We start from the raw sequence: 24,897 nt of genomic DNA on the forward strand, positions 1-24,897 counted from the left end.
GTGAATCAAAAATTAATCACAAATAAAAATAAAGGCTTAGCACTGACCATTCTGTGCAGTGTTAGTGTGGAAGGGAATATAGTGTATGTACTACCACATTTATGAAAAGTCCTAAGTCCTTACTCAGAGCAAATAAGGTAGGGAACAGTTGGGTCTTCACCAGGCACACACATGGTTTTTTAATGGTTGGAAGCTCCAAATATCAGACAAGATCATATTTGTGTTCTACCATCACTAGCTCTGCACTGCATTTTTATAATGCCAATGAAATCAGCGGGAGATAACTTGGGAATTTCCTTTTTTAAACCAAGGTCCTAGACTAATCAAAGTTTACAACAAGCCAGCAACAGTTTTTGCTTGAATTGGAGGTTTGCTTTCTTCAAAAGCACACTGACTGCAATTAAGAAATGAAATATATTTTTGAATATTTTGAATATTTTATTAGCACTAATCAAAGTGATTGAAACATTTAGAGAAGAGATATTTTAAACTATTAATTTTAAGGCAGCGAAGTAGTTCCTTTGTGCAGCAATGAAACTGGATGATCAAAAATTCCAATGACTGAAATGGAAGAGAGACCTGGAGGCAATAGCTTTAAAGTGATAAGTTTTATTTCAGGGAAGCACCACTCCTAGCTATGGTTAATCAGTGTATGTTAGCTGAAATTAATAAGATAAAATCTACAAACTTTTTTTTAGGATAAATATAGAATAAAGCTGGGCTTGAATGAGCTAAAATGTTTTAAAAATGAAAACAAGATAAAATTAGATTTGCCTTCCTTTAAAGCATGGGAACTGCAACTAACATGTATAGATGTTGAGAGTGCAATTCCAGGTTAAAAGGCCACTATGATAAGCAACGTAAAATTGCTACAAACCTACAACCTTGTTCAGCAGAAATCTTGTTTGTAAGTGAATTCAAGATTAAATTTAGGGGGAAAAGCTCCCTTTTATCCTGGTGAAAGCACTTAAGTAACCCTAGTGACATGGCTAGGAATTATTTCTTTACAGAAGGGAAATGACAGAAGAGGCAGAGAAGGTCAGAGAAAGAGATGAATGAGAATGAAAGAATTGTTAACTGACATTACTAAAGGTTAAATAATCTGGGCAACAGGAGAGAGATATACTTTTTCCTATTCTAGCTTTTATATCTTCCCCTTTCTTTTTGAGGCTTTCTCTGTTACCTTAATAAAACTGAGCAATTAATTGAAGAGGAATTGATAAAAAAGATTTAGTGGAAACTGGAAAATTGATTGGTGTCTCCTGGTTTGTCCTTTAGTTTATCAAAGTTCAGCACTCAATTATGGGATTAAAATTTCCATTTTTAAGATTTGTGTGTGAAAGTTCCTGATTATTCTCAATCCCATTTTGTGGTTCCCCCCTGTTCACAACTATTATAAATTAACAGTAACTGAATAAAAGCAATTAATTTAGGGCGGCCTATGGCTGGGATGCAAATTAGTTTATTATTTCATTTTGGTGAAAAAGCAGAATGATTGCTTTCTGTGAAGCTTCAGTAAGGCTGAATAATTATTTGTAAATGTGCTTATATAATTAATATTTATAAATTATATGATTATATATAATTATAAATATAAATTAACCTGTGCAAACTGTACCCCATTTCAAGTGCTCGGATAGTTGGTCTTTTAAATAATGTTTGAAGTGATCATTTTTAGCCATTTTCTTTAGAGTCTGAAGATATTGACTAGGAAATTACAGTGAAGCTTTTTTGCAAGTCTGTCTTCAATTTTAATTAAAGGCATAAAATCACATTTCTTTGGGTATTATTATGGGATCACTATGAATCTCACCTCATTTATTTTGTTGATCTACATTTGATCAGAGTACTTTAGAACTCCTTTCTCCAGATATTTTTCTACATTGTTAATTTTTTGGAGAAGAATCTTCAGAACTACACAAAATTAGCTTGTACAGTACTGATAAAACCATCAGTGATATGGAGCAGCTGGAGGAGGAGGAGGAGGAGGAGGAGGATGAGTTTGCAAAATCAAACTTATTGCTTATTTGTTAGGCACTAGTTTACAAGATTCTCATTCATTTTACAGAAACCCAAGATTGTGACAGGAAATTAACTGAATTAGTAGTTTGCATTATTTACTCCTGATAAAAATCTTATCACTATAAGGTTGATTTCTTTTGAATTTCAAAATTTGAAGTCTTTATTAAAATAGTATTAATTGTTCTTTGTCTTAGTTTGTAATGTTATTTTTATTGATATGAAAAACTTTAATTCTTACTTAATTTTACAAATTGTCTTTTAATCAAAGGGCATTTAACTAGTCAGAATATATTTGTGGTTAGTAAAAGGCAGTATTTCAGCATGTGGCTATTTTGCACTACAACTTTCACAATAATAATTCAAGATTTTTTCTTTATGCAGAACTGAATAACTCAGAATTCCCTATTTGAAATGTATGTCTTCAGTGAATGTTGCCAAAGTACCTGCTTATACAATATAACCCTTAGTTTCTGAATATGCACAAAGAAATCACACTATTAGCAGAAGCTAAGCTGTTAATTCTCTTAATGCTTTTTATATATCTTTTAGCTAACTGACTGATCACATGACATGTTGAACCTTTCAAATGCCACACAACAGAAGAGTTAATAAGACTAATTTGTGATCCTTTGTAATACAAAAAGATGGACTGACAGCAAAATAGTGATTTGCAGGTTTAATATGGATTTCTGTGTCTTTTGTGTTTCTGGAGGAGCGAAGGCATCATTGTATTGCTAGTCTTCTCACTGTGGGAAAGGAATCAAGGAACCAGTAGAGCAGAATAATCGAAGCAATATAGCAGCTATCCCTTTGTTAGTCAAAGTCACCTTCTTGGAAGAAGTATGTTGGAATGAAAGCATGGCTGAATAAAATGTTACAGAATTTTCTAAGGACACGTCGTCAATCCCAGTTTTTCTTTGGGATAAGGAAAGAGATGGGTGAAATCTAATGAGTGATTCTGCAGATATTTCTATGTACCTGACTTTAAACCTAACTAGATTCTTTTCTTTCTATTTTGTAAATAATGTTACTATGCAGAAAATAAAAAGGCAGAAACAAAGGACAGCTAAAACATAACAAAAATAAACATAGCAAACAAAAGCAGATACATAGCTAGACTCATATTAATTCACAAATCATGGGGCAGCTTGATTTGGAATGCATTATACACTGCTGCCCTTGGAAATAAAGGCCTATCAGAAGTGTGACATATATCCTTTGATGGAGACCTTTCCCTGTGGTGTGTAACAATTTCTGTTTTAATGGAATCCTATAGAAGAAAGGTATTTTAAAGCTCTATTGCATACAAAAGCATGTATTGATGGATTTGGCTAGACTTTTATACCAAAAACCTAGTAGTAAAGTGCTTCTTAATGACTGGTGGAAAAGCTACAGCCTTTTTTCTTTGTCAGTTATGGGTTATTCCATAAATATTTTTGTTGTGTGAAATTTCTGTGGTTCTTTGCATCTAAAGGTATCTAGAACGCAGTTCCAGATTATAATTGTTCCCTGTTTTATTGACAGGAAAACTACTTGGGTTCATTTCAGCAGCACCTAATTGTGGGGGGAAAGACAGTGGGAGGTAAATCAAGATGAGAATTACTTCAGTGGGAAGCTGCCCTTCAGTTTTAGAGAAAGTTTTAAAAAAAAGTTTTAAGAAGCGGCTTCTCTGTAGCAGTGCCTGCCCTCTGGAATGAGGTTTCCCTCCCCCCCAAGATCCAAATGGCCCCGTCTCTTCTCTCTCCCTTTATTGTTTATGTTTTATTGATCTTACTGTAATTTCTTTGTTTGATTGTTGTGAGCCGATGTCAGCCCTTCAAGGGACTCCAGACCTAGAAACCAAAGTTGTGAATGCTAATACTACTTTTATTGTAAGGTTACAATAACAGAATCATGCAAGTCTGAAAGCACTTCCCTCCTCCTTGCCTTTATGTTCCAGAGAACTAGGGAGAGTCAATTCTGAGATGCTTGCTCAAAATACATGTCTAGTTTATCATACTGTTCTTTAGGCTGTGGCTCTTCCTCCTGCCTCTCAAGGTTATTCTCACTGCCCATTACAGCCACCCAGAATTGTTGAGAGTCAGGCGGCATACAAGTCTAATAAATTATTATTACCCACAATTACTATAAAATATTATAATAACATTATTATTAAAGTGCTGTGAAACTCTCATTGTATCATTTCCTCTGGTACAGGATCCACTCCGCTAAACTTGTAGAGTTAATCAGCTCACTTTTCCAAGCTGCCAGAAGACCTGCAGCATTGAGTTAAGCAGGGGCACTGCTGATCTCAGATCAACACATCCCTTGCATGTGGAGGGAGCCTTGAAATGACTGAACCAACCATTCTCCAGGCTTATGCCACCAATGAGCCTCAAACCTGATTTGAAAGAAATTTTAATAAAAGAGGGCATCAACCAAGTGAATTTGAGGAGCCCCTAGCAACAACACAAGCTAGACTATGAAGAGTAGATTACCAAGGTCATCTTCAGCAGAAGACCTGGAAGAAAAAAGAAACACAAAGTGAAGGGGAGATGAAGGAGAAGGATTTGTAGTAGTTCTGTATTAGAAATCTAGTGAGAAGTAGTGTGATTTTATTCATTTATATATTGCTCAGCTTCTAAGACCCTAAAACTGGGCAGTTTACCCTAATAGGGTTAAAACATACACAATCAAATATTAAAATATAAAAATCATATACATTAGCAGCCCCAGCACTGAGCTCAACTAGTGTTCTGAGGAGACAGCTCAGAGAAATCTGTGATATAACAATTTTGAAACAGGGATAAAATCTCTGCAACTTGCGTTAGTGTTCTGTTCTACCAAGAAAATATATCTTTCCAAACAGTAAAATTTGGCTGTGGAGATGGAATTTGGTTTCATATCCACTGGGAATCAGGGAAGCTAATCTGTCCTGTGTTCTAAATTGGGATTAATAGATTTCCAATCAGTTTGGTTTATTGCTTATAGTGTCTTTCTCAAGTCCATTTAAAGTATTAAAAAAAATAAGCAGACATACACCAACAATATTTATTTATAAATATTTATATTTACTTTTTTATTTCTACCTGTGTAAACTTAATTTTCTGAATGTCTTAAGTACTGCCTTTGGTTGTGCCACCATTATTCCCATGACCAATAACATGTTATCTAATATAAAAATTTATGAGAGACATGGTATGGCAGTGTGTACTGGATTTTAAAAGTGAGGATTTTTCCCCCTGGAAAAAAATTGGGAATAAGAGCAGGATCCCACTTTCCATTAAGTGGTGGTGATAATGGTGGAATTCCCCTATTCATTGCCTTTTTTGTTGTTGTTCAGTCGTTAAGCCGTGTCTGACTCTTCGTGACCCCATGAACCATATTGCGCCAGGCCTTCCTGTCCTTCACTGCCTCCCTGAGTTTGCTCAGTTTCATGCTCATTACTTTTTAGTGCACAATAATGTGGTTAGTATGTAGTATGTAGTATCCATCCATGTAGCACCCACACAGCACAGAATTACCTACTACACCATTTTCGAGCTGGAATCAGGAGCTCCTGCTGCACATCATGAACTACACAACATTATTAAGTAGTCTGTAAATTAGTCCCATGTCTGCCTACACCTTTTTGAATGTTCTGTGGATTTAGAAGACTTTTCCCCCTGCTCTGAATGTTTCCTTTAAAGGGAATAGATATTGGGAACTCTTCTTTTCCAGAATTCATACATATATCCAAATCTGTTTCTTTTTTGTTAATCATCCATCTGGGAGGCTTGCTGCTCCTCCTTATATTAAACAGGGATAATTGTTTGCATATGTGAAATGCTAAAAAAAAAGCCTGTTCTATCTCAAGATAGTTATTTTCCTAATTGGAAGTTCATGGGGAAATCTATCACCCACCCATCAGATTGTAAAAATGATTCCTCATTGAATAGTTATTCACACTTTGACTTTTACCTGCATGATTTGGGAAGCTGATATGTACATGTATATTTTTGCATTATCTGACATAATGGCTGGAGGGTAAACAAATTCTAACTTGGTTAGAAACCAAGATACTCGAACAGCAGGTGGCAGCCGTGGCCAGGAGGGCTTTTGCACAGCTTCGGGTTGTGTACCAGTTACGCTCTTTCCTGGATTGGGATGCCCTGCAAACAGTCACTCATGCCCTTGTTGTCTCCCAGATAGACTACTGCAATGCGCTCTACATGGGGCTACCCTTGAAGAGTATCCAGAAGCTTCAGCTGGTCCAGAATGCGGCCGCGCGAGCAATTTTTGGGGCCCGAAGAAGGACCCCTATAACACCCTTGCTCTGTGAGCTGCATTGGGTGCCAGTTTGCTTCCGGATCCAATTCAAGGTGTTGGTTATCACCTTTAAAGCCCTACATGGCATGGGGCCAGGTTACCTGAAGGACGCCTCACCCCCACGATTTCAACCCGTCCCACCCGATCTCACAGAGAGGGCATGCTCCGGATCCCCGCGGTAAAAGAACTTCGATTAGCGGGGTCCAGAAGGCGGGCTTTCTCTGCTGTAGCCCCCGCCCTTTGGAACATCTTGCCCCCGGAGGTGAGACAGGCCCCCTCACTCCAGGCCTTTCGGAGGGATTTGAAGACCTGGCTCTGCCATCTGGCCTGGGGCGAGGAGGGAGGATATCAGAAATGGGGTTGGCTGGCCCCTTAGCGGCCTGGTGTGGCCTCTACCGGCCTCTTGGACTTTTTAGCCTTTTTATCTTTGTAAGTTTGGTTTTTATAACTTTTAATTATGTATTTTTGATTTTAGTTTGTTGTTAGCCACCCAGAGTCCCCCGTTGTGGGGAGATGGGCGGGGACAAGTCTATTAAATAAATAAATTAAATAAATAAATATTCCCAAAGAGTTATAATCTTTATCGAGATTTTCTTATTGAAATCTGTTCAACTAGAGGCATGATTTGCATGGTCATCAGAAATTACAGAAAGTCTTTAATGTGAACTTTCTGCAAGTTCCTTTGATTAGATATTAAATAAAAACCCATACTTTAAGAAATATGTGTTTGCTTTCTTGAGTCTACTGTAAGAAAGAAATCAGAATAAGGGATAATTCTAGCCCCATAGAGGCCTTCTGCCTTCAGCCTCAGATTTTTCATCCTCTTGGACTCTCCTTCTTCTTTTTAGTAATGTTTTTAATTAAGGTTTTATGTACTTATATATTTTATGTTTTTAATGTTTGTTGTGAATTGCCCAGAGTTCCCCCAGTAGGGGGAGATGGGCGGTGGAAAAATTTAATAAATAAATAAATAAATAAATAAATAAATAAAATTCCATGTGTCTACATATTTAGAATGAATTATTTCCCCCTTCTGCAGCTAACAATAAACCAACAGTTCTCTTTCCTTGTATAAATGCTTTTTGTAGAAGATGTAGGAAGATTTTACACATATCAATCTAAGGCTGGGAAAGAACAGACTGCATCATTCTCCATGTGGTGGATATGTTTCAGCATGTTTAGTGGGTGTCAGGATGAACTTCAAGGAGAATTGCATACTAGTACAATAAATACTGGGGAGTCAGTATTTTCCTTTAAAATGTGATACAGTAAAGCCATTAACGATACAAATTTGTTATGTCTTGTGAAATGGCCCTAAAAAGCATATTAATGTAGAGTACTGTTTTAATGTAAATTTTAAAATAACATTAAAATTAATATTAAGATAATCTTAATTACTCTTAGTTGTTCAAGGAGGTTTTTGTGGCCAAAATGGGAAAATAATGAGAAAGGTAAACAGATAAAAATGGAACAACTCAAGGGAGGCAATGATACACAGAAGGATAAAGCTTGAGATTCTGAAACCAGCACAATTTATGTCAGAGTAAGTATGCATGTGATTGTGGTATTGGTGACCTCATGAAGAAGACATAGGGAATGGCCATGAAGGACAGGAGTTGCTACCAAGTCAATGATCAGATAAATTGGGATTAAGCCTCATCCAAGAAACAAACTTGAGAAAACGACAGACAGGCTCCTCCCTAGTTCACACAAAAATAAAGCAAGGGAAAGGGGAAACACATTCAGGCTTGCAAGATTCTGTTACTGTAGACTAAAAGTAGTCTTGACCTACATGGCATTGGTTTCTTAGTCTGGTCTACCTGGTACGGCTGATACCTCAGTACTGTTTCTCTGCTTGGCTCACTGTTTTCACTTACGGCGGCAAAGCAATTTCTTTTAAACATGCAAAAGTGTCATTGAGTGACTTTCTCCCTAATTTTACATTCAAGTTCATGGATGAGTAGCAAGAGTTTTAGGGAAGATCAAACTTTCAATAAATTAATCTTCCAAAATCAGATCTGCTTATCTGGTCCAAGCTAAAGATTGGCCACAAAAGTGCCTATCCATCAATATCTATTGAGAGGGGAAGCCTCACTCGTGTACATGCCTTTTGTATGTATAGTGACCATGTTGATATTCTGCTAAAAGTTTATTCAAGTTCTCGAGTTCTGTTGGTTGGCTGGCTTCTTCAAGAATGTGTGTAATTATTAGGAATAAAGTGTTTATTAAAGATATGTGCTATATTTGAAATATACCGAGTATCCAGCTTCTGCTTACTATACCTTCCTACCTACCTCTCTCAGTCTATCCTATTCCATGAAATATTGTGAAGATAACACTGATTCACAACTGATGTTCCCATTTGTGCCATTTTTCCCTTTACGGATTATAACAAGTTTACAAATATGGTTAATCTTTGATGGAGGTACTGCATATTAAACTTCTACTCTTGTTATATAAGTTTTATTTCTCTTTTCATATAAGGTAGATTGTTTCAAGGCCCACTTAATTCTTAAATGGTGATGAATATCTAGAATCTGTTGACTGTATTTTAAAAGCTCAGAAAACACTGATACATCCACATTGATTGTTTTGTAGAAGGTGTGAGCTGCATGAATAAAGATCATGGTTGTGGCCATATCTGCAAAGAAGCGCCTAAAGGAGGAGTGGACTGTGAATGCAGACCTGGATTTGAACTGGCCAGGAACCAAAGAGACTGTATTTGTATGCAACATTCTACACATAGCTGATTCTTATGCAGCCCCTCAAATAAGAAGGAATTGCTAAGCACCTTTCTTCCCTTGTTTATCTGATCATCTCTTGGTTTCAAGGATTTTCACTGTTCATCTTTTGCCTTGTGACAATTTTAATGATGATCAGAATTAAGAGGCAGTAGATGGTATGCATGATTGGTAGTATGCAGTAGATGGTATGCATTAGAGGTTTGTTAGACTGCAAGAAATCTTTCTTTGTAGAAGAAATCTTTCTTTGTAGAATTTTAACTGAATTTTAATCAGAGCTCTTGGAATAGAATTCTGTAGCCAAAGATGTAAATTAACTGTGGGTGTCCAGTCTTGAATTCAGGTATTATGTCTTCAGGTGATTTTCTAATCAGAGAACTAATCTGCAATGCTATATACCAACCTATCAGAAGTTACCATAACACAATTAAGTTAAGCAGCATTACTTCTGTATAGGCAAGAATAGAATTGCCATATTTGATATCCATGCAGTTTAGCTGAGAGCATGGGTATCCACAGAAGGGTGTCAAAATCTGTAAGATGACGGACAGAGTGTCATGATTGAAGCCCCACATCTTTTATACATGTGTGCAATGTCAACAGACATTCAAAAGGGGTGAGGCTTCGATCACAATGTCATGCTCAACACCTTGCAGGTTTAAGTAGAGGCTCATGGCTAAGAGAAAGTGCTATCCTTAAATATCACATTTTCAAATGGAAAATGTGCCTGTTACATTAGTATAGTAACTTGGTTTTCATTGGCTCATCAAACTTATACAATTTAAATTAATGGATTTAAAATTTTATGTATAGTATAATTGCTTTAATTGCATTACATTAATTGTTAAAAGGAAGAATGCCAATGAACAGAACTCCTTAATTTTGTTGCTGCCCCTGAATATAATAAATGTTGATTTGAGAATTATGTAAAGATACACACATAGATAATTTTTTGTTAAAGTAGCTCATAGACTTGCAAACATACAGGACTCAAAGATGTGACATTCAAAGTAGAGAGTCACTTAGCACAGAAAGATATATAGTTTATAAATACTTCAGAAGTTCAATTAGATCTTTACTTTCCAGTGACTTGCAACCATGGTAATGGAGGCTGTCAGCACACTTGTGAAGATGCAGAAGATGGGCCCGTCTGTGGATGTCACCCAGAGTACACAGTGCATGCCAATGGAAAAACATGTATTGGTATCTAACTTCTTTTCTGCTACATCAAGTGTAGATAGGTTGTGAATAAACATTAAACAGTTTCTGAATGAGTGATTTCTCTCAGTAAAAATATAGATTTATTTACAGTTTACTTAAAAATTGCAGAAAATCCAAATAGTATCTTTACGGATGAGAAACATGCTGGGTCTGTTTTTATACATATATCAGCACATGTACATCACAATAGGCTATGATGATGCTCCTGACTAATTAAAATATGAACTCCCTTTAAAATATTCCCTTTTAAAATATTACAATATTTTGATATAATAATTGAGAGATTAACTCAAGAGCTTGCCTACCATTCTTAGGGGTTTTTCAGATTTGTAGCTTGAATTGTGTTTGCTTCAACAATCCAGCTGCTCTTCTGCATTAAATCTGTATTGGCAATATAAATATGTTAATAACAATATTAATAGTAATGAAAGGAGGGAGTCTGAAACATATTTTAGCATTCTTCATGGAACCATAAAATACAAGGTGTGTAGGTTCCTCCTGTACCAACTCCTTTGTGAACTCCTACGGATATCAACAGAATATTTGGTAGTCTATTCTTGTAAATTGACATTTATTTTAGAGATGGATGGGTTTGTTAACTTTTAAATAATGTGGATGGTATGGCTGTTGTTTCCCATAGTTCCATCCTATTTCAATTAGATTGAAGCATTCACTTCGGAAAGACCAACAATAATTTTTCTTCTGCTAGAATTTTATGCTTCTGGTTTAAATTCTCACTTGATGTGGGATCCTACATACCTAAGAATCAGCATGGTGTATTAGCCATAGGGATGGAGTTAGCCAGGGAACCCTGGTTCAAATTCCTTTCACTGGTGAAATGCCACCCTAAATTCCCTGGTCCCAAGGGTGGAAAAAACATGTAACTAATAAGACTAATACGAGAAACTAGGCATAATAGATTAGGCATTATATACTGTATTACAGCCAAAGATTAGGGTGGAGTAAACATTAATTATCTGTACTACAATGCTGTTAACAAAATAACAAGGTATGTTCTTCAAACATAAGCAGTGGATTTGAACCTTGGTGCTTTCACTTGAAGAATTAAACTATCAACATATCAAGAAATCCTCTGTTTGGCCATTACAACATAGAATCATAGAATGTAAAGGTTGGAAGTGATCCTAGGGATCCCCTAGCCCAATCACCTGCCTAGTGCAGGAATCCACTACTTACAGCATCCCTAAGAGATGGTTGTCCAGCCTGTTGCTGATGAATTCTACAAGTAATCATGGATTGTATTAGGTACTTCATTTTATGTAAATTAAACCTGCTGCTCATTGACTATAATAACTGTATGACAAGGGAGATCATCAGTGTTACTAGGGCAGCAGGAGATAGGAATGGAATAGTTCTAAAAATAATATTTACAAAAGAAAAATCTGAAAACTTGGGTATGGTAGAGCACCATTTTATTATGGCAGAGAGAAAAAAAACAAGATTGCCAAAGAAGCTGCTCCAAGTTAATATATTTTATAAGCAGAGGGAAACTCATTAGTCCCTTGGAAGGTTTTCTAGTCAAAACACATTTAGCAGTATACAGCTAGAACTGTGCCAGAACAAAACTTGTTTTCTACAATCCTTCATTTTTAGGGTAACTTCTTTTATTTTATATAGCTTGATATCAAATAGATATATATGAGTTGGATCACACATGATTACTTAACTATGGTTTACTTATATCACAAATGGCTGGGTTTATACAACACGCTAAGCTATACTGCATGGTTTACAAATCACAATGGCTGGGTAAAAACAACATGCCAGGTCAAAACCAGATAAACTATTGTACGTCATGGTACACAGTACTGTGGGGTACAAACCCAACCAGTGTTAATTCAAACAAAGATAATGTCTGTCACCTGGCAGAAAATGATGAAAACCCCCTCAAAGTTACCAGATAAGCTGGTGGATAATTATTTCCTCAGTTAAAATGTATTGCCTAGAATATTGGGGTTTTCATTCCATGCATGACCATTTGCTATTTTTTTTTCTTTTCCATATCAAGAGAGAGTAGAAGCTACCACAGAAATCTCTGAAAACAATGTTACAGCAGGAGCTGATGCAGACAAGCGAGTGAAGCGGCGACTGCTTATGGGTAAAGAGATGTTCAGGTCTGATGGTTGGCTGTAAGGGATTTCCAAGCTTTGCTGTATGAAACGCCATCTCACAACGCGACTGCTGCAATTTGCATGACTTTACAGAAACTGGAAATACACTCCTACTCATTCCACCTAATGAAATGAATGGAATTTCTATTTGCTTTCAGATCAGTACAGTTAGGCACAAATTGTCCCTGCCACTGCAGAACCTGTCAAGTTCTCTGTTTTTGCCAGTTGTCATGTAATATATTCAGTAATGCTTTTTCATAGAGATAGAGTGCTATTGTGCTAAACTACAGTTGCAGCTTCTGCTTCAAATCTGCAGAAACATGTAGAATTAAGTCAACTTTCTGGAAAGAAGCAACAAACTATTGAGGATGTTGCAGGAGAAAATTAGTTTGTGGCTGGGTAGTATCTACATACTATGAGGAACAGTCAGGTTCACTTGCTGCAGATGACATCCCCTGCTAATTAACAGGATATGCCCCAGCAAAGAAACTGACATGCAGGAACTATATGGATACCCCAGTGAAAAACAACAGCTTGTAGGTAGCTACTGTGGGAAGGTTGAATTCTGTGTTGGGATCATTGAAGAAGGAACTGAAAATTATGCTACAGTAAATTAACAAATTTAACAGAGGAAAGGGATGTCCATTAGACCTGAATGTCCGTAAAATTGGCAAATAGGATGTTATGTATAATAAAATGGTCTTGGGGTGCATATAATAATCAGTGGAATTTTATGCATGTCTAAAATGGCAACCAGAGGTCTGTTGCATCCAAAATTTAGTAAACCAAAGCCCAGGAAATTGTGGGCTTACTGTATAGTACTGCTTTATAAATGCATCTGGTAACATTGGAGTACTGTGTATCATTCTGGTTGTTGTGTAAGCTGTAAAAGGAGTTGGGTGCCTTAAAGGTTTCTGAAATAGGCAACCAGGTGGTCGGGGGTTAAGGCAACTTCCTATAAGAAAAAATTAAAATATTTGGAGCATCTTACTTTAAAAAAGAGCCAGTGAGAGGGGATGAAGTAGTGATGTGTAAAAATATGTGTAGCCTGGTATAGTTGTATAGGAAGAAACCTAAGGATATCTGATAAAATTTAAATGTTAAGAAATTCAGGTCAGATGAAGAAATATGCTTCCTCATATTAGACCATAATTAACCTATGGACTTCTGCAACTGATGCTTCTGAGTGTCAGTCTAGTAGCTTTAAAAAAGGATTAAATATATTAATGGAAGATAAGTCTATCAGCCATGATGATTATAGAGAGTTTATATGTTATCAGAGGCAGTATGCTTCTGAATACCAAACTTTGAATATCAGTTGTTAGGGAACACAGATGGGAAGGGTTGGTCATGTCCAGCTTGTGGAACAGAAACTTTGGCCTGATTCAGTACGGATTTTCTCAGATTCCTATGGAAACCAAATTGAATATTAACCTGTAGGTGATTCTACTTATAGTTAACCTATCTTGGATTTTTTAAACTTTAAAGCTAAAGTTAACTGTAGCAAAAAAGTCTCTGGAGTTCTTGGTGTTCTTTGAGCCTAGTTCAGAGAGCACCGAGAACTCCACAGTTCAACCCTGAGCTACAGATACCGTCTTCTATTGGAGAAAAGTCTCTGTATCTTAATTTAAAATTAGTATTAGATTAGAATTAATTCTGTTGAATAAATTAAAATATCTCCTTTTAAATTTTCTTCTAGTTTTTCTTTTCTGCAAATGCCAAATTTTGTTCCTTTTCCTTAGAAACTTGTGCAGTAAATAATGGGGGCTGTGATCGTACTTGTAAAGACACTTCAACAGGCGTCCACTGCAGTTGTCCTATTGGATTTACTCTTCAGCTTGATGGGAAGACATGTAAAGGTAGAGTTCTGTCTTCTTTGCAATGTGCAAGCAAAACTTATATCTGCAGAGGACCTTTGTCTAAAATCCCAGAAAAGTATAATTTTGCTAAGCCAGTAAAAAAACAAACAAACTGAAAAGCAGTATACAAGGAGTCGCTTTGATTGTTTCTATACTTAAATATTTGTGTGTAAACTTCAGTTTGTTTTTTGCATTCAGTTCAGTGTGATCACAGTGTTGTATTGTGTTAATACAACACTAGAGCTTAGAGGCAGAGGACCATCTCTGTATATATCAGACTAAACTTAAACAAAATTATTTGCACATGTATCATTCAGTATCAAAACAACTATAGATAACAGCTACTTCTCATACTATGAAAACGACTAACAGCCATTTGATTATGTGGGCAGAAACACAGGTCTCCTGTTCATGTTGCAATGTTTGCAAAAAAGGTGGTCAAACAGCAATGTTATCTTCCCATAAGAAGCAAAGTGGTTCTAAATCAACAAAGGTTATATTTTGTCCTGAAAAGTGAAACTACTCAGTACTCTTACTGTCTAAATATGAAACAAAAACTGAAATGTCTACCCTCCATAGGAGCTCATCAGCTATTATTTCTGCCTTAAGTCAATTTTCTGGCCTTTTTTGGGTGGGGGAGGTGATTCTGTTTCTCTAAGAGTGAGTGCATGATAGAATGATGTAATTATACCTATTGGAACAGAATTCTCAGTTTCTCCATAAGCTGATTCTCATCATTGATGTGAGTTGAATTTACAAAGCAAGAGTACAAACTCAGATTTTTGTTATAATTTTTGTCAACTAATGGCTGGTGTGGGTCTTCCGGGCTGTGTGGCCGCGGTCTTGAAGTTTTGTTTCCTAACGTTTCGCCAGCACCTGTGACCTGTGATCCGATTGACACGATCCATGAGGGTTTTGATAATGCCTCTTTTCTGACGTGGGTGGTGGTTGGATAATCGGATCTGCGAAACCCAATTCCTAAACTCTGAACTTAACCACCTTAATTGGGTCCTACAAGCGAATGGCTACTCCAAGAATGAAATAAAAAGAGCCATCAAACCAAGAAAGCAACATGCGACTGAAGAAGAAAAACAGCCACCCACCAATAAAGTATCTCTGCCCTATATCAAAGGGGTCACAGACCGCATGGGAAAACTGATGGAAAAACACAATTTCCAAACAATCTTCAGACCCACCAGAAAAGTACAAGAAGTGCTAAAATCAGCAAAAGACAAAAGGGATCCCCTCACCGCTGCAGGAGTATACCGCATACCATGCAGTTGCGGGCAAGTATACATCGGGACCACAAAACGCAACATCCATACCAGGATAAAAGAACACGAAAGACACTGCAGACTACAGCAACCAGAAAAATCTGCAGTAGCTGAACATGCTCTCAAGCACACTGGACACAAAATCCTATTTGAAAACACAGAGATACTAGACAACACCAACAGCCACTATACCAGGCTATACCGGGAAGCCATTGAGATTCACAAACACCAGCACAGTTTCAATAAAAAAGAGGAGAGTCTAAAAATCAACAAAACCTGGCTACCAATCCTGAAAAATACAGCCTGCAAAAGGTCAACGAACTCAGCTCAACCACCAGGACATGTGAACAGTTCACACAATGAACTTGCTAATCACCCCCAGCAGCCCCTTGTTAACAATTCAGTAGAAGAAAAAACCCTGCCTAATCCCCAGGAAAATACACACAGATGCTGACACCAAAACAAGCAGCCACTCAGTAACCCAACCCCCCCACCCCCCCAGATCTCTATAAATACCCACAGAAGGGTCACTTCACCCTGGGCACAGAGAGAACTGCTCCTGTCTGTGCTCCTGCACTCTGAAGATGCCGGTCACAGGTGCTGGCGAAACGTTAGGAAACAAAACTTCAAGACCACGGCCACACAGCCCGGAAGACCCACACCAGCCATCGTATGCCGGCCGTGAAAGCCTTCGACAATACTTTGTCAACTAAATTAATCTGTATTAAGCAATCCTGAACAAATCTAATCATAAATGCTATGTTGGGTCTGACTAGATACTAAATTCACTGATTTATCAAGATGATACATATCTCCAAATGCTATATATCCTCCAGAAAATGATAATAGACATTAGTGGTCCAAAACTGATTAAGGTTTTTAATAACTGATTAATAACTTTGTCTACATCTTCCCCATATTACAAAAAATATTATATTAAAACCTCAAGTGACCAGAACTATGATTGGTGATGGAGGTTAGCATCTATAGCCTATCTCGTAATGACATAGCATATATCCAGTTGAGATTTGAAAAATAAAAGGAATAAATGGTAAAGAGCATGAATGCATGAAGCAGAAGAAAAAAATAGATATGAGGTGTGTCTGAAACCAATAAAAGGGACAAGGGGAGGATGTAATAAAGCTGAATGAAGGTGGTCTGATTTTGTAGAGTGGAGTTGATGAATATGTGCAGGAAAATGAAGGAGTAAGTATGAGCCCTTCAAGGTAGACCAGATCAAGAAAAAGATGCCATGTAGGCCTAAAACTACTTTTATCAGAATGGCTATAGTATCAGAATCTTGCAAGTCTGAATATGCTTCCCCTCCTCCCTCTTTTATTTTCATGTGAATTGGGGGAAGGGGGACTGCCTTAGATGATTTTGTAAATCCCTTTCTTGGTATGGGCTTAGGCCATGTTTATTTGTTCATTGCCTTGGTAATGGATCTTCCCTCCTTCCATAAAGGCCATCCTCTTACTCGCTACAGTAAGTTTAATTAGGAATAATAGAGCTTAAAATGTAAATTGAGAAGTAGGAAATCATGTCATCTAGGTTACTATGGGTGCATATGTATAGGAACCCATAGGTTGGTAGGAGTTGCATAACAGTATCCAGTGAATGGTGGTAATGGAAAAACTAGAGATACTTTCTGGGAAAAGAATTATTCTATTAAGTGTCATGAAAGAATGGGTACAAACAAGATGAGAATATAGAAAAATTGATTAGGCCATCTGGAGATCATAAAATAAATAAGAACGATGGCTGATTAATATCTGGTTAGAAAAACAACTTATTCAAGTATGTTTTTAAAACATAACTCTGTTCATACATACAAATGGGGAAAGAATCTGAAAGTGTTTCAACTATTTATGATGAAATATTAAGAGAATACAGGTAGTCCTCATTGCATGACCACTCATTCAGTGACTGTTGGAAATTATGACAGCACTGAATGAGGGGGACTTATAAAAGAATGACTAGAAATTGGTATGAAAAGAGGACAATAACAGAAAATTGACAAAGTGTGCATTGCACAATGTGCATCACAAGTACAAAAGGTGTGAAGTTTGTTTCATCACATGCTCCGTTCCTGCAGATGGCAATATTTAAGAGTTTTAGAAGCAACCCAGATTATATTTATAAAAGGTATGCTTCATGCCCCCCTTCCATGTGTCAGATGCTCTCTTGTGTTTGAAAGTTGTTACTTCTTCTATAGAGATGTATTTGAGAATTTGTCTGTTAAGATACTGGTTAAAATTAAAGTGTGAAACGCACACAAACACACACACACACACACTCATACACTTCTCATTGACAAGTTTATTTCTTTAGAAAAACAGAGTATAGGGACAGACTTAAGTTATTGTGGCCTTTCAGCTTAATTCTCATTCCAGCAAGGGAGAATGTATCAGTAGAAATACAGCAGAGTATGGGGGATCTAATTTACAGAAAGAATGAAGTCTAGCCTTCCATTACTGCAAGTGTGGTATATGCAGTGGACTGCTTGTTCTGGCCAACTGTATCTTCAATATTCTCTCTGTTTCATATAGAAACGTGTTTTCCTTGGCTTCAGGTAATACTATACCATCTATGATTTTGGAAGGCACTCCTCTACAAGACCACTTCTGACCGTGTTCTGACTCAGTTCTTAATGTTTTGCAGCATTATCACATGTACCCATTTTGGCATTCTGTTCTAATGCCTGCTTTTCACTAGGAGATCAATTTTTCTAAAATAGTAAGGAAAGTTGCTAAATTCTGTTCAGTAGCAATTGCTCTAAGGAAAAATTGGATCCAATGCTGGAGTGGTTAACTTGGAATTTACATTGCTATTTGATTAGGTATTGTTATTATTCCATTAATTACTCTACATTTTCATTGTTAATATTCCTTTATATTTATTTTTACCTAATAAAGTTTTTGCTTTTCGGCCATAAATATATATATAAATTGAATGTAAATAGCTATAATGAATTATAGCATGCAAAAAAAGTACAGGTAGTCCTTGGGTTATCACAGCAATTGGGACCAGGATTGCCGTTGCTAAGTGATGTGGTTGTAAAGCACAACATCATGTGACTGCATTGCTTAGCAACGGCAGTCCCAGTTGCTGTTGTAATCCCAAGACGCACAGGTTGTTAAGCGGGAAGCGGCAGGAGTCCCAGGTAAGGAGTGCAGGGGTGCAGTTGGGGGTGGGGGAGACCTGGGAGGGCCAGTGCAGGCCCCACATGAGTTGGGGGAGACCCAGTACAGGCCATGTACAAGGCCAGGGATAGGTGGTGCAGCGTGTTGCAAATGCAGGGAGGCTGGGGAGTGGATGACGTGGTGTTAATGCAGGGAGGCCAGGGGTTGGATGGTGTGGCACAAGCACAGGGAGGCCAGGGAGTCTTACCAAAGTGACTTGCAACCTCCCCTGCTGGCTTCCCCATTGACTTTGCTTGTAGGAAGCCAGCAGGGAGAGTTGCAAATGGCGACCATATAACCATGGGACACTGCAACCATTATAAGTGCGAGCCGGTTGCCAAACTCCTGAATCACAATCATGTGACTGTGGGGGGCGCTGCAACGGCCAGAACTTTGAGGGCAGTCGTAAGTACCACTTGTTCAGCACCATCACAACTTCAAACGGTTGCTGAACAAGTAGTCAGTATGCGAGGACTATCTGTAATGACATTTTAAACTTTGTGGTGGTACAAAACAGTTGTTCTAAAGAAGATATTTTTAAAAAATAGTGCAAAACTAGAAGGAAAAGATCACTTAGGTCTTGTATACTTCTTACACTAAAAGACTCTTGACTGATTTGCTTTCAAGGTTATGACACATGTTTAAAACCTTTCAGGAAAAGGAAATGAAGCTCATTATGTCACTTATCATCCCTTTTCTTTCTTTCAGACATTGATGAATGCCAGACCAGTAATGGTGGATGTGATCATTTTTGTAAAAATACAGTTGGTAGTTTTGATTGCAGCTGCAAAAAAGGTTTTAAATTATTAACTGATGAAAAATTGTGTCAAGGTATGTGTGGGAGGAAGCAGTAAAAAATAAGTATACTTGCTGGCTGGGGAATTCTGGGAGTTGAAGTCCTTACATCTTAAAGTTGCCAAGGTTGAGAAACACTGACATAGGGAGAGATTTAAACTATTTTTGGATTATGTTTACAACAGCAGAATGATTAATTAGCATGAAGTAATTTAGTAAAATGATAATAAGCAGAGATTAATCTGTTTGGCAAGTGTAATTCACTTTCTGGATAACCATCTGGGAACCATAATTAACTATAACTTTCAGAAAGTAGAATAGATTGCTATCAATAGAACTCTTGCTTTGATTCTTCTAAGATGAAACATGACAAATATTTTCTTTCTTGCTGAGGATGTGTTGAATGTACACATTTTTGAGTGAAAATAGCCTTATATGTTTTTAAGGATTGAATATATTCTCACCAGACATGTTGATAGTTTACCTTGATATATTGATAGTTTATCATTGCCCTTCTGTACAATTTTTAAGTTATCTTTTTAAGACAAATATGGATATAAATCCAAGGCTAAATATAAAAATTTAAAACTTATCTTGTGCGAGCTAATAATGATAGCCCTCATGCATATCTTCCCCACAATTCATATTTCAGCCTCTGATATCACTCTCCAGCTGCAAGCTGTCCATAATCTAAAACTCTTTTGATTGCAGGTAGATCTAGGACTTGGATCCTGAATAATGCTTTATCAGCAGTGTGTCTCCTTAGCAGAATTTCACTCATGGGTACTCTTACTGATGGAAAAGGAGGGAGACTATTTTAACCGATTGCTCCTCCCACTGCAGCCTTTTCATCAAACCTGGTTCTATTCCTTTGGAACATATTTGGGAGAATAGGGATGGCAAAGGCAGAGGGAATCAGGAACACGTGCCTCTCTTCTTCTGCCAGTGGGAGTATCCCATGGCCGAGTCCTGCTTGGGCAGCCTTCTTAGATCTTAAGCACTGAAGAGTAATTCTAGCAGGTATTAATTAGGCAGAGCAATTTTAAGGGGGGAAAAAAATAGAAAGTGTTCACAATGTGCCTGCTTTAATTGCCCTGTTTGCTCTGGAAAAGCTACTTCCAAATGGTGGTTGGGAACAGATAATGTTTTGTGGAGAAAGATATAATGCCACTACCTTCCTACAGTTTTCATTCCTCCAAAGCAGCTTTATTTATTTATTTGTTTGTTTATCATATTTATATGACCACCCATCTCACAAAACGTGACTCTGGGCAGTGTATAATATAAAATATATTTTAAAAAACTCAGCAATTACAAACATTAGTATTATTATTAAAAGGCTAGGAGAGAGCATCAGATATTATGAACAATGGAGCCATCTCATCAAATCGCCATTCCCTTGAGGTTTTTTTAAATAATAATTTATTATTTTTTTTAAAAAAGGAACAGTAAAAACTAACAAAAACTAATATTAAGAGAAAGGATAAAAAGACAGAAAATTGAAAAAAGAAAAAAGAGTAAAGTTCAAAAGTGCAGAAAAGAAAAAGAAAGAAACAACAAAGGAAAAAAAGAATTGACTTCCGACCCTCCTTGCAACAGATATAAGTAACAATATACATCAAACTCTTACTCTAAAATTATTTATTTATTTACTTACTCTAAAATTATTATTTCTGTTAACTCATATTATTTCTAATCTTCAAATCCAAAGAACATAATTTCACTTTTTTCTGTTTCCCGCAAAAGTCCAAAAGAGGTTTCCAGTTAGCATTAAAATTACATAATATCTCAAATCAAGGCAGTCAATTTTCCCATCTCAACCAACTCCATCATCTTCACCATCCATTCCTCCGCTGTAGGTAATGTCTTATCTTTCCACCTCTGTGCGTATAAAAGCTTTGCTGCTGTTATCATATATAAGACACAACCAGGTTTTGAGGGGTTCCAGAAGGTCAGCAGAGATGGAACCAATCTCACCACATAAGTTTTCCTCCTTATATGCAATGAAATACACATTCAGGACCTCAAAAGCTGCTGGCAGAAACAGATGTTTCACCAGCAGATTTGGAGGGTGAGGTAAGACATTCTCCTTGCTACCTTTTTTTTAACCTCACCTGTGGGAAGAATCTTCTAAATAATACAGGAAAATCAAAAACGATTTTAATACTACATCTATATGTAATGTACAGCTGGGTACATGTTCTATAGCAAATGGTGTGATTAAAATAGTACAGTATTTTCTTGAAATGCAAGAAATTAAATGAACAAAAAAAGTTTCAGATTAAGAAAGAGTAAGAATTCAGTTTGAGGGCAACAATTCAGTACTTTGACTTGCATGATATATGACCTGCATTGTGATCTTAACATTGTGAATTTAACAGAATCCATTGGAGTTGGGCGGCTTATGAATTCAAATAAATAAATATTTCCAGTGTGTTTTTATGAGACTAGTTTATCCTCCCCGTTTAGTTCAGCTTTTCTAGCTTATTAATGTCTCTTCAATAAAAAGCGAAGTACTAAAGCGTCCCTTTAAAATTGCAGACATTGATGAATGTTCTTTTGAAAGGACATGTGACCATTTGTGCATCAATCATCCAGGCACTTTTGAATGTATTTGCAATGAAGGATACACTCTTTTTGGCTTCACACATTGTGGTGGTGAGTGTATATAAACTTATTGCTGGCATTTTCTTTGGAATTCTACTTCTGTGATCTCAACATGAATAGGAAATGTGCATTGCAAGCCCAGTGCCACAGATTTTTCAGATTAATTGCCTTTCTACTTTTCGGGTGGTTTGAAGTAGAAGCCAGGCTGTGCACGCAGTATACTTTTCCTTTAAACAACTTTTTCTTTTTACTTTTACTGGAAAGCAGCTGTGGTTTTTGGAACAAACAGTTGCATTCCACACTTGGGTACTAAGAGCTGGATTTTGCAGATCATGCTTGCAAAGTACTGCTGGTAACACGAATTATGGCATGTGGTAATTATCTGCAAGGTTAGATGCTAACCCAGAATGGTTTTAAGAAATGGATAATGTTTGTTATATGTAGAGGTGAGGTAAATGAATTACCTTTAAAAGAGAAGATAAAATAAATTGTGGAGAAACTAGACGAAACAGGCTCCAGGAAGAGTATGAACCAGACAGTGTGAACTGGATCACACACACAGATTTGCCCCAGTCTATATCAGTTTTTCATTATTGTTAAGCCTATTTCCCTAACCCTATTCCCCTAACCCTAGTTCACCTAAATGCGAAGCAACTCAAGGTGACCACGTTTCTGAGAGAAAGGCAATCCCTACATTTTATTTCAGGGGAAGCTTGATTCTTCATTGTGAGTCATTGTGGTCATTCAAATACCCTAACCCATCCTCAGTTTTGATGAAAGTTGCTGAGAATCAGTAAGGTGTCCTTTGTGCAAATTTGTTATATTTTGGCTGTACGGATCTATGCGGTTGCTAAGAGTCAACAGCAACTCGATGGCACATAATCAATCAATCAATTGGGCACCAGTGATTTGTCCTGAACATTTTGCGAGGGGTTTCCAAGGAAAAGCTAATGTATGCATGCATATGTGTGTTTTATGATTTTGACAATAGTATTAAAATTTCCACATTGGAGAAAAAAATATTTAGCTTTTTATGTATTATGTGCCTGGCAGGAGTTATCCATGTGCAGTTCTTTGCTGACTAGATTCAGAACAGTACCAACTTTTCCCCCCTCATTCTTCTTCTGTAGATATCAATGAATGTAGCATGAACAATGGAGGCTGCCAGCATATCTGCATAAATACACTGGGTAGTTATCAGTGCCACTGTAATGCCGGGTATAAATTACACTGGAACAAAAAGGACTGTGTGGGTAAGATTCAGAGCCCCAAATCCTTTTGCAGCTTTGGACCACTTGCAGGCTGTGCACTTCCCATAATGTACACAATGGGTCTGTACCTGTTCCTTTTATTACACTATTACATGTGGCCAACCAGATTCTTGGAACAATGCAGACTAAAACTATGAATGGTCTTCCAAATTGCATTCAGGTCTCTTAAAAGTTATTGTAGATCTGCAGTACTACATTGCTTCTAATTAGTTGATAAAACAAAACAAAAACAGGAGATACTTTCGGGTCTTTGATGCTTTCTTTCCTGTGCTTTTAATCTAGGCTGTTTTCCCTTTTGCAGTTGTCTGCATGACCCCCTCGCCCCCAGCTTTTTATGATATACTGTGTGTGTATGCCTTCGTTCCCAGTATTATTAATAGCATAAGTGCAGATTGGTAGTGATTGTGTAACATGTACCTTCATATTTGCATTTTAGAACCATGCCAGCCATTAGCTTTCTTGTCCTGTGAGTGTCTGTGTTTTGCTCTATAGAAAGGCCCTTGCCTGATGTCCTTTTCCCCAGAGTATCTCTGCACTGCATTAAGACTGGTGGAAATGACAGATGCTTTTTAATCTGCCCCTCAGATGTCCATTTTGCCTCTGGTAAGTCATGCAGAACAGAGGGGGTGTTGTTGTTGTTGTTGTAATTATTATTATTATTATTCCTAAATTAGGGAAACTTTGATAATATTTTTAAAATATTTGTGACCAAATCAGCGTTTTTTCTAAATTAAATTTAGATTATTTATACACATTATAGGAGAATTCATTTTGTAATACAGGTAGTCCCCAGTTTAAGAATGAGTTCCGTTCCCAAGGTCTGTCCTTAAGTCAAATTTGTATGTAAGCCAAAACAGTATTATTGTATAAGTAATATTGTGTAATGAACTCAAACGTTGTGTATTTAACTCGAATCGTGTATTTAACTTGAATTTTGCTACAGTAGGCTCTGTTCTTAACTATGGGTCATCCATAAACTGGGCATTCTTAACCCAGGGACTACCTGTACATATATTTTAGTAGTATTCATTTTCTATTCTACAAATTTATGTGAAAACTTTTTCTTCCAAGAATCCTTTGATGGTTGCTCTTGAAATGAAGCATAATCTTTATATAAACTGGTAGATTTGTATTATAGAAAGAAAGAGCAGCAAATTGTTCACCATTGGCATAGAAATCAATTGATGGCAACAGAGCATTTTTAAAATATTGTCTATAAAAGTGCTGTAAGAAAAATATATTTCATTACTGTGTCAACAAAGTACTTAGCACTAGAAGTATTATCGATTATGATTTATCTCGATTGCCTTCATTTGAAGGTAAAACCATCATCTACCAGCTAGTTAGCAGACAATAGATATTGGGGAGTTGCATACTTCTTATGGAATAATTCTAAGATTTGCCCAAGGATAGAAAAGATATGTGGGGCTTTAAAGTTCTGTGGTTTCCACTGTGCCTACTGGAATAATGAATATTTTGAAAAATGTAAGTTGGTCAAGCTAGTGT

At 36.9% G+C, this 24,897-nt stretch overlaps 1 protein-coding gene across 14 annotated transcripts in view; it reads left to right on the forward strand.

The window, feature by feature from the left end:
* The window catches only part of SCUBE2 (signal peptide, CUB domain and EGF like domain containing 2), a 71,410-nt gene that overhangs the window by 15,589 nt on the left and 30,924 nt on the right, over positions 1 to 24,897 (forward strand). For 10 of the 14 annotated variants that reach the window (XR_015797084.1, XR_015797085.1, XM_088145961.1 and 7 more), the window contains 8 exons: positions 8,908 to 9,033; positions 10,137 to 10,253; positions 12,301 to 12,390; positions 14,146 to 14,262; positions 19,427 to 19,549; positions 22,055 to 22,171; positions 23,251 to 23,373; positions 23,884 to 23,994. Coding sequence is in view for 12 of the 14 variants with exons in the window: in XM_088145961.1 (XP_088002087.1) it covers positions 8,908 to 9,033; positions 10,137 to 10,253; positions 12,301 to 12,390; positions 14,146 to 14,262; positions 19,427 to 19,549; positions 22,055 to 22,171; positions 23,251 to 23,373; positions 23,884 to 23,994 (924 nt within the window). In the remaining 2 variants the exon portion in view is untranslated. The remainder of the gene's footprint in view (positions 1 to 8,907; positions 9,034 to 10,136; positions 10,254 to 12,300; positions 12,391 to 14,145; positions 14,263 to 19,426; positions 19,550 to 22,054; positions 22,172 to 23,250; positions 23,374 to 23,883; positions 23,995 to 24,897) is intronic. The other 4 variants (XM_025169668.2, XM_025169694.2, XM_025169673.2 and 1 more) reach the window with 4 other exon arrangements.

This window comes from Python bivittatus, unplaced genomic scaffold (assembly GCF_059951505.1).
Source record: "Python bivittatus isolate LINGU-HERP-01145 unplaced genomic scaffold, Pbiv_v1 ctg000480_np1212, whole genome shotgun sequence".
Taxonomy (NCBI): Eukaryota; Metazoa; Chordata; class Lepidosauria; order Squamata; family Pythonidae; genus Python; species Python bivittatus.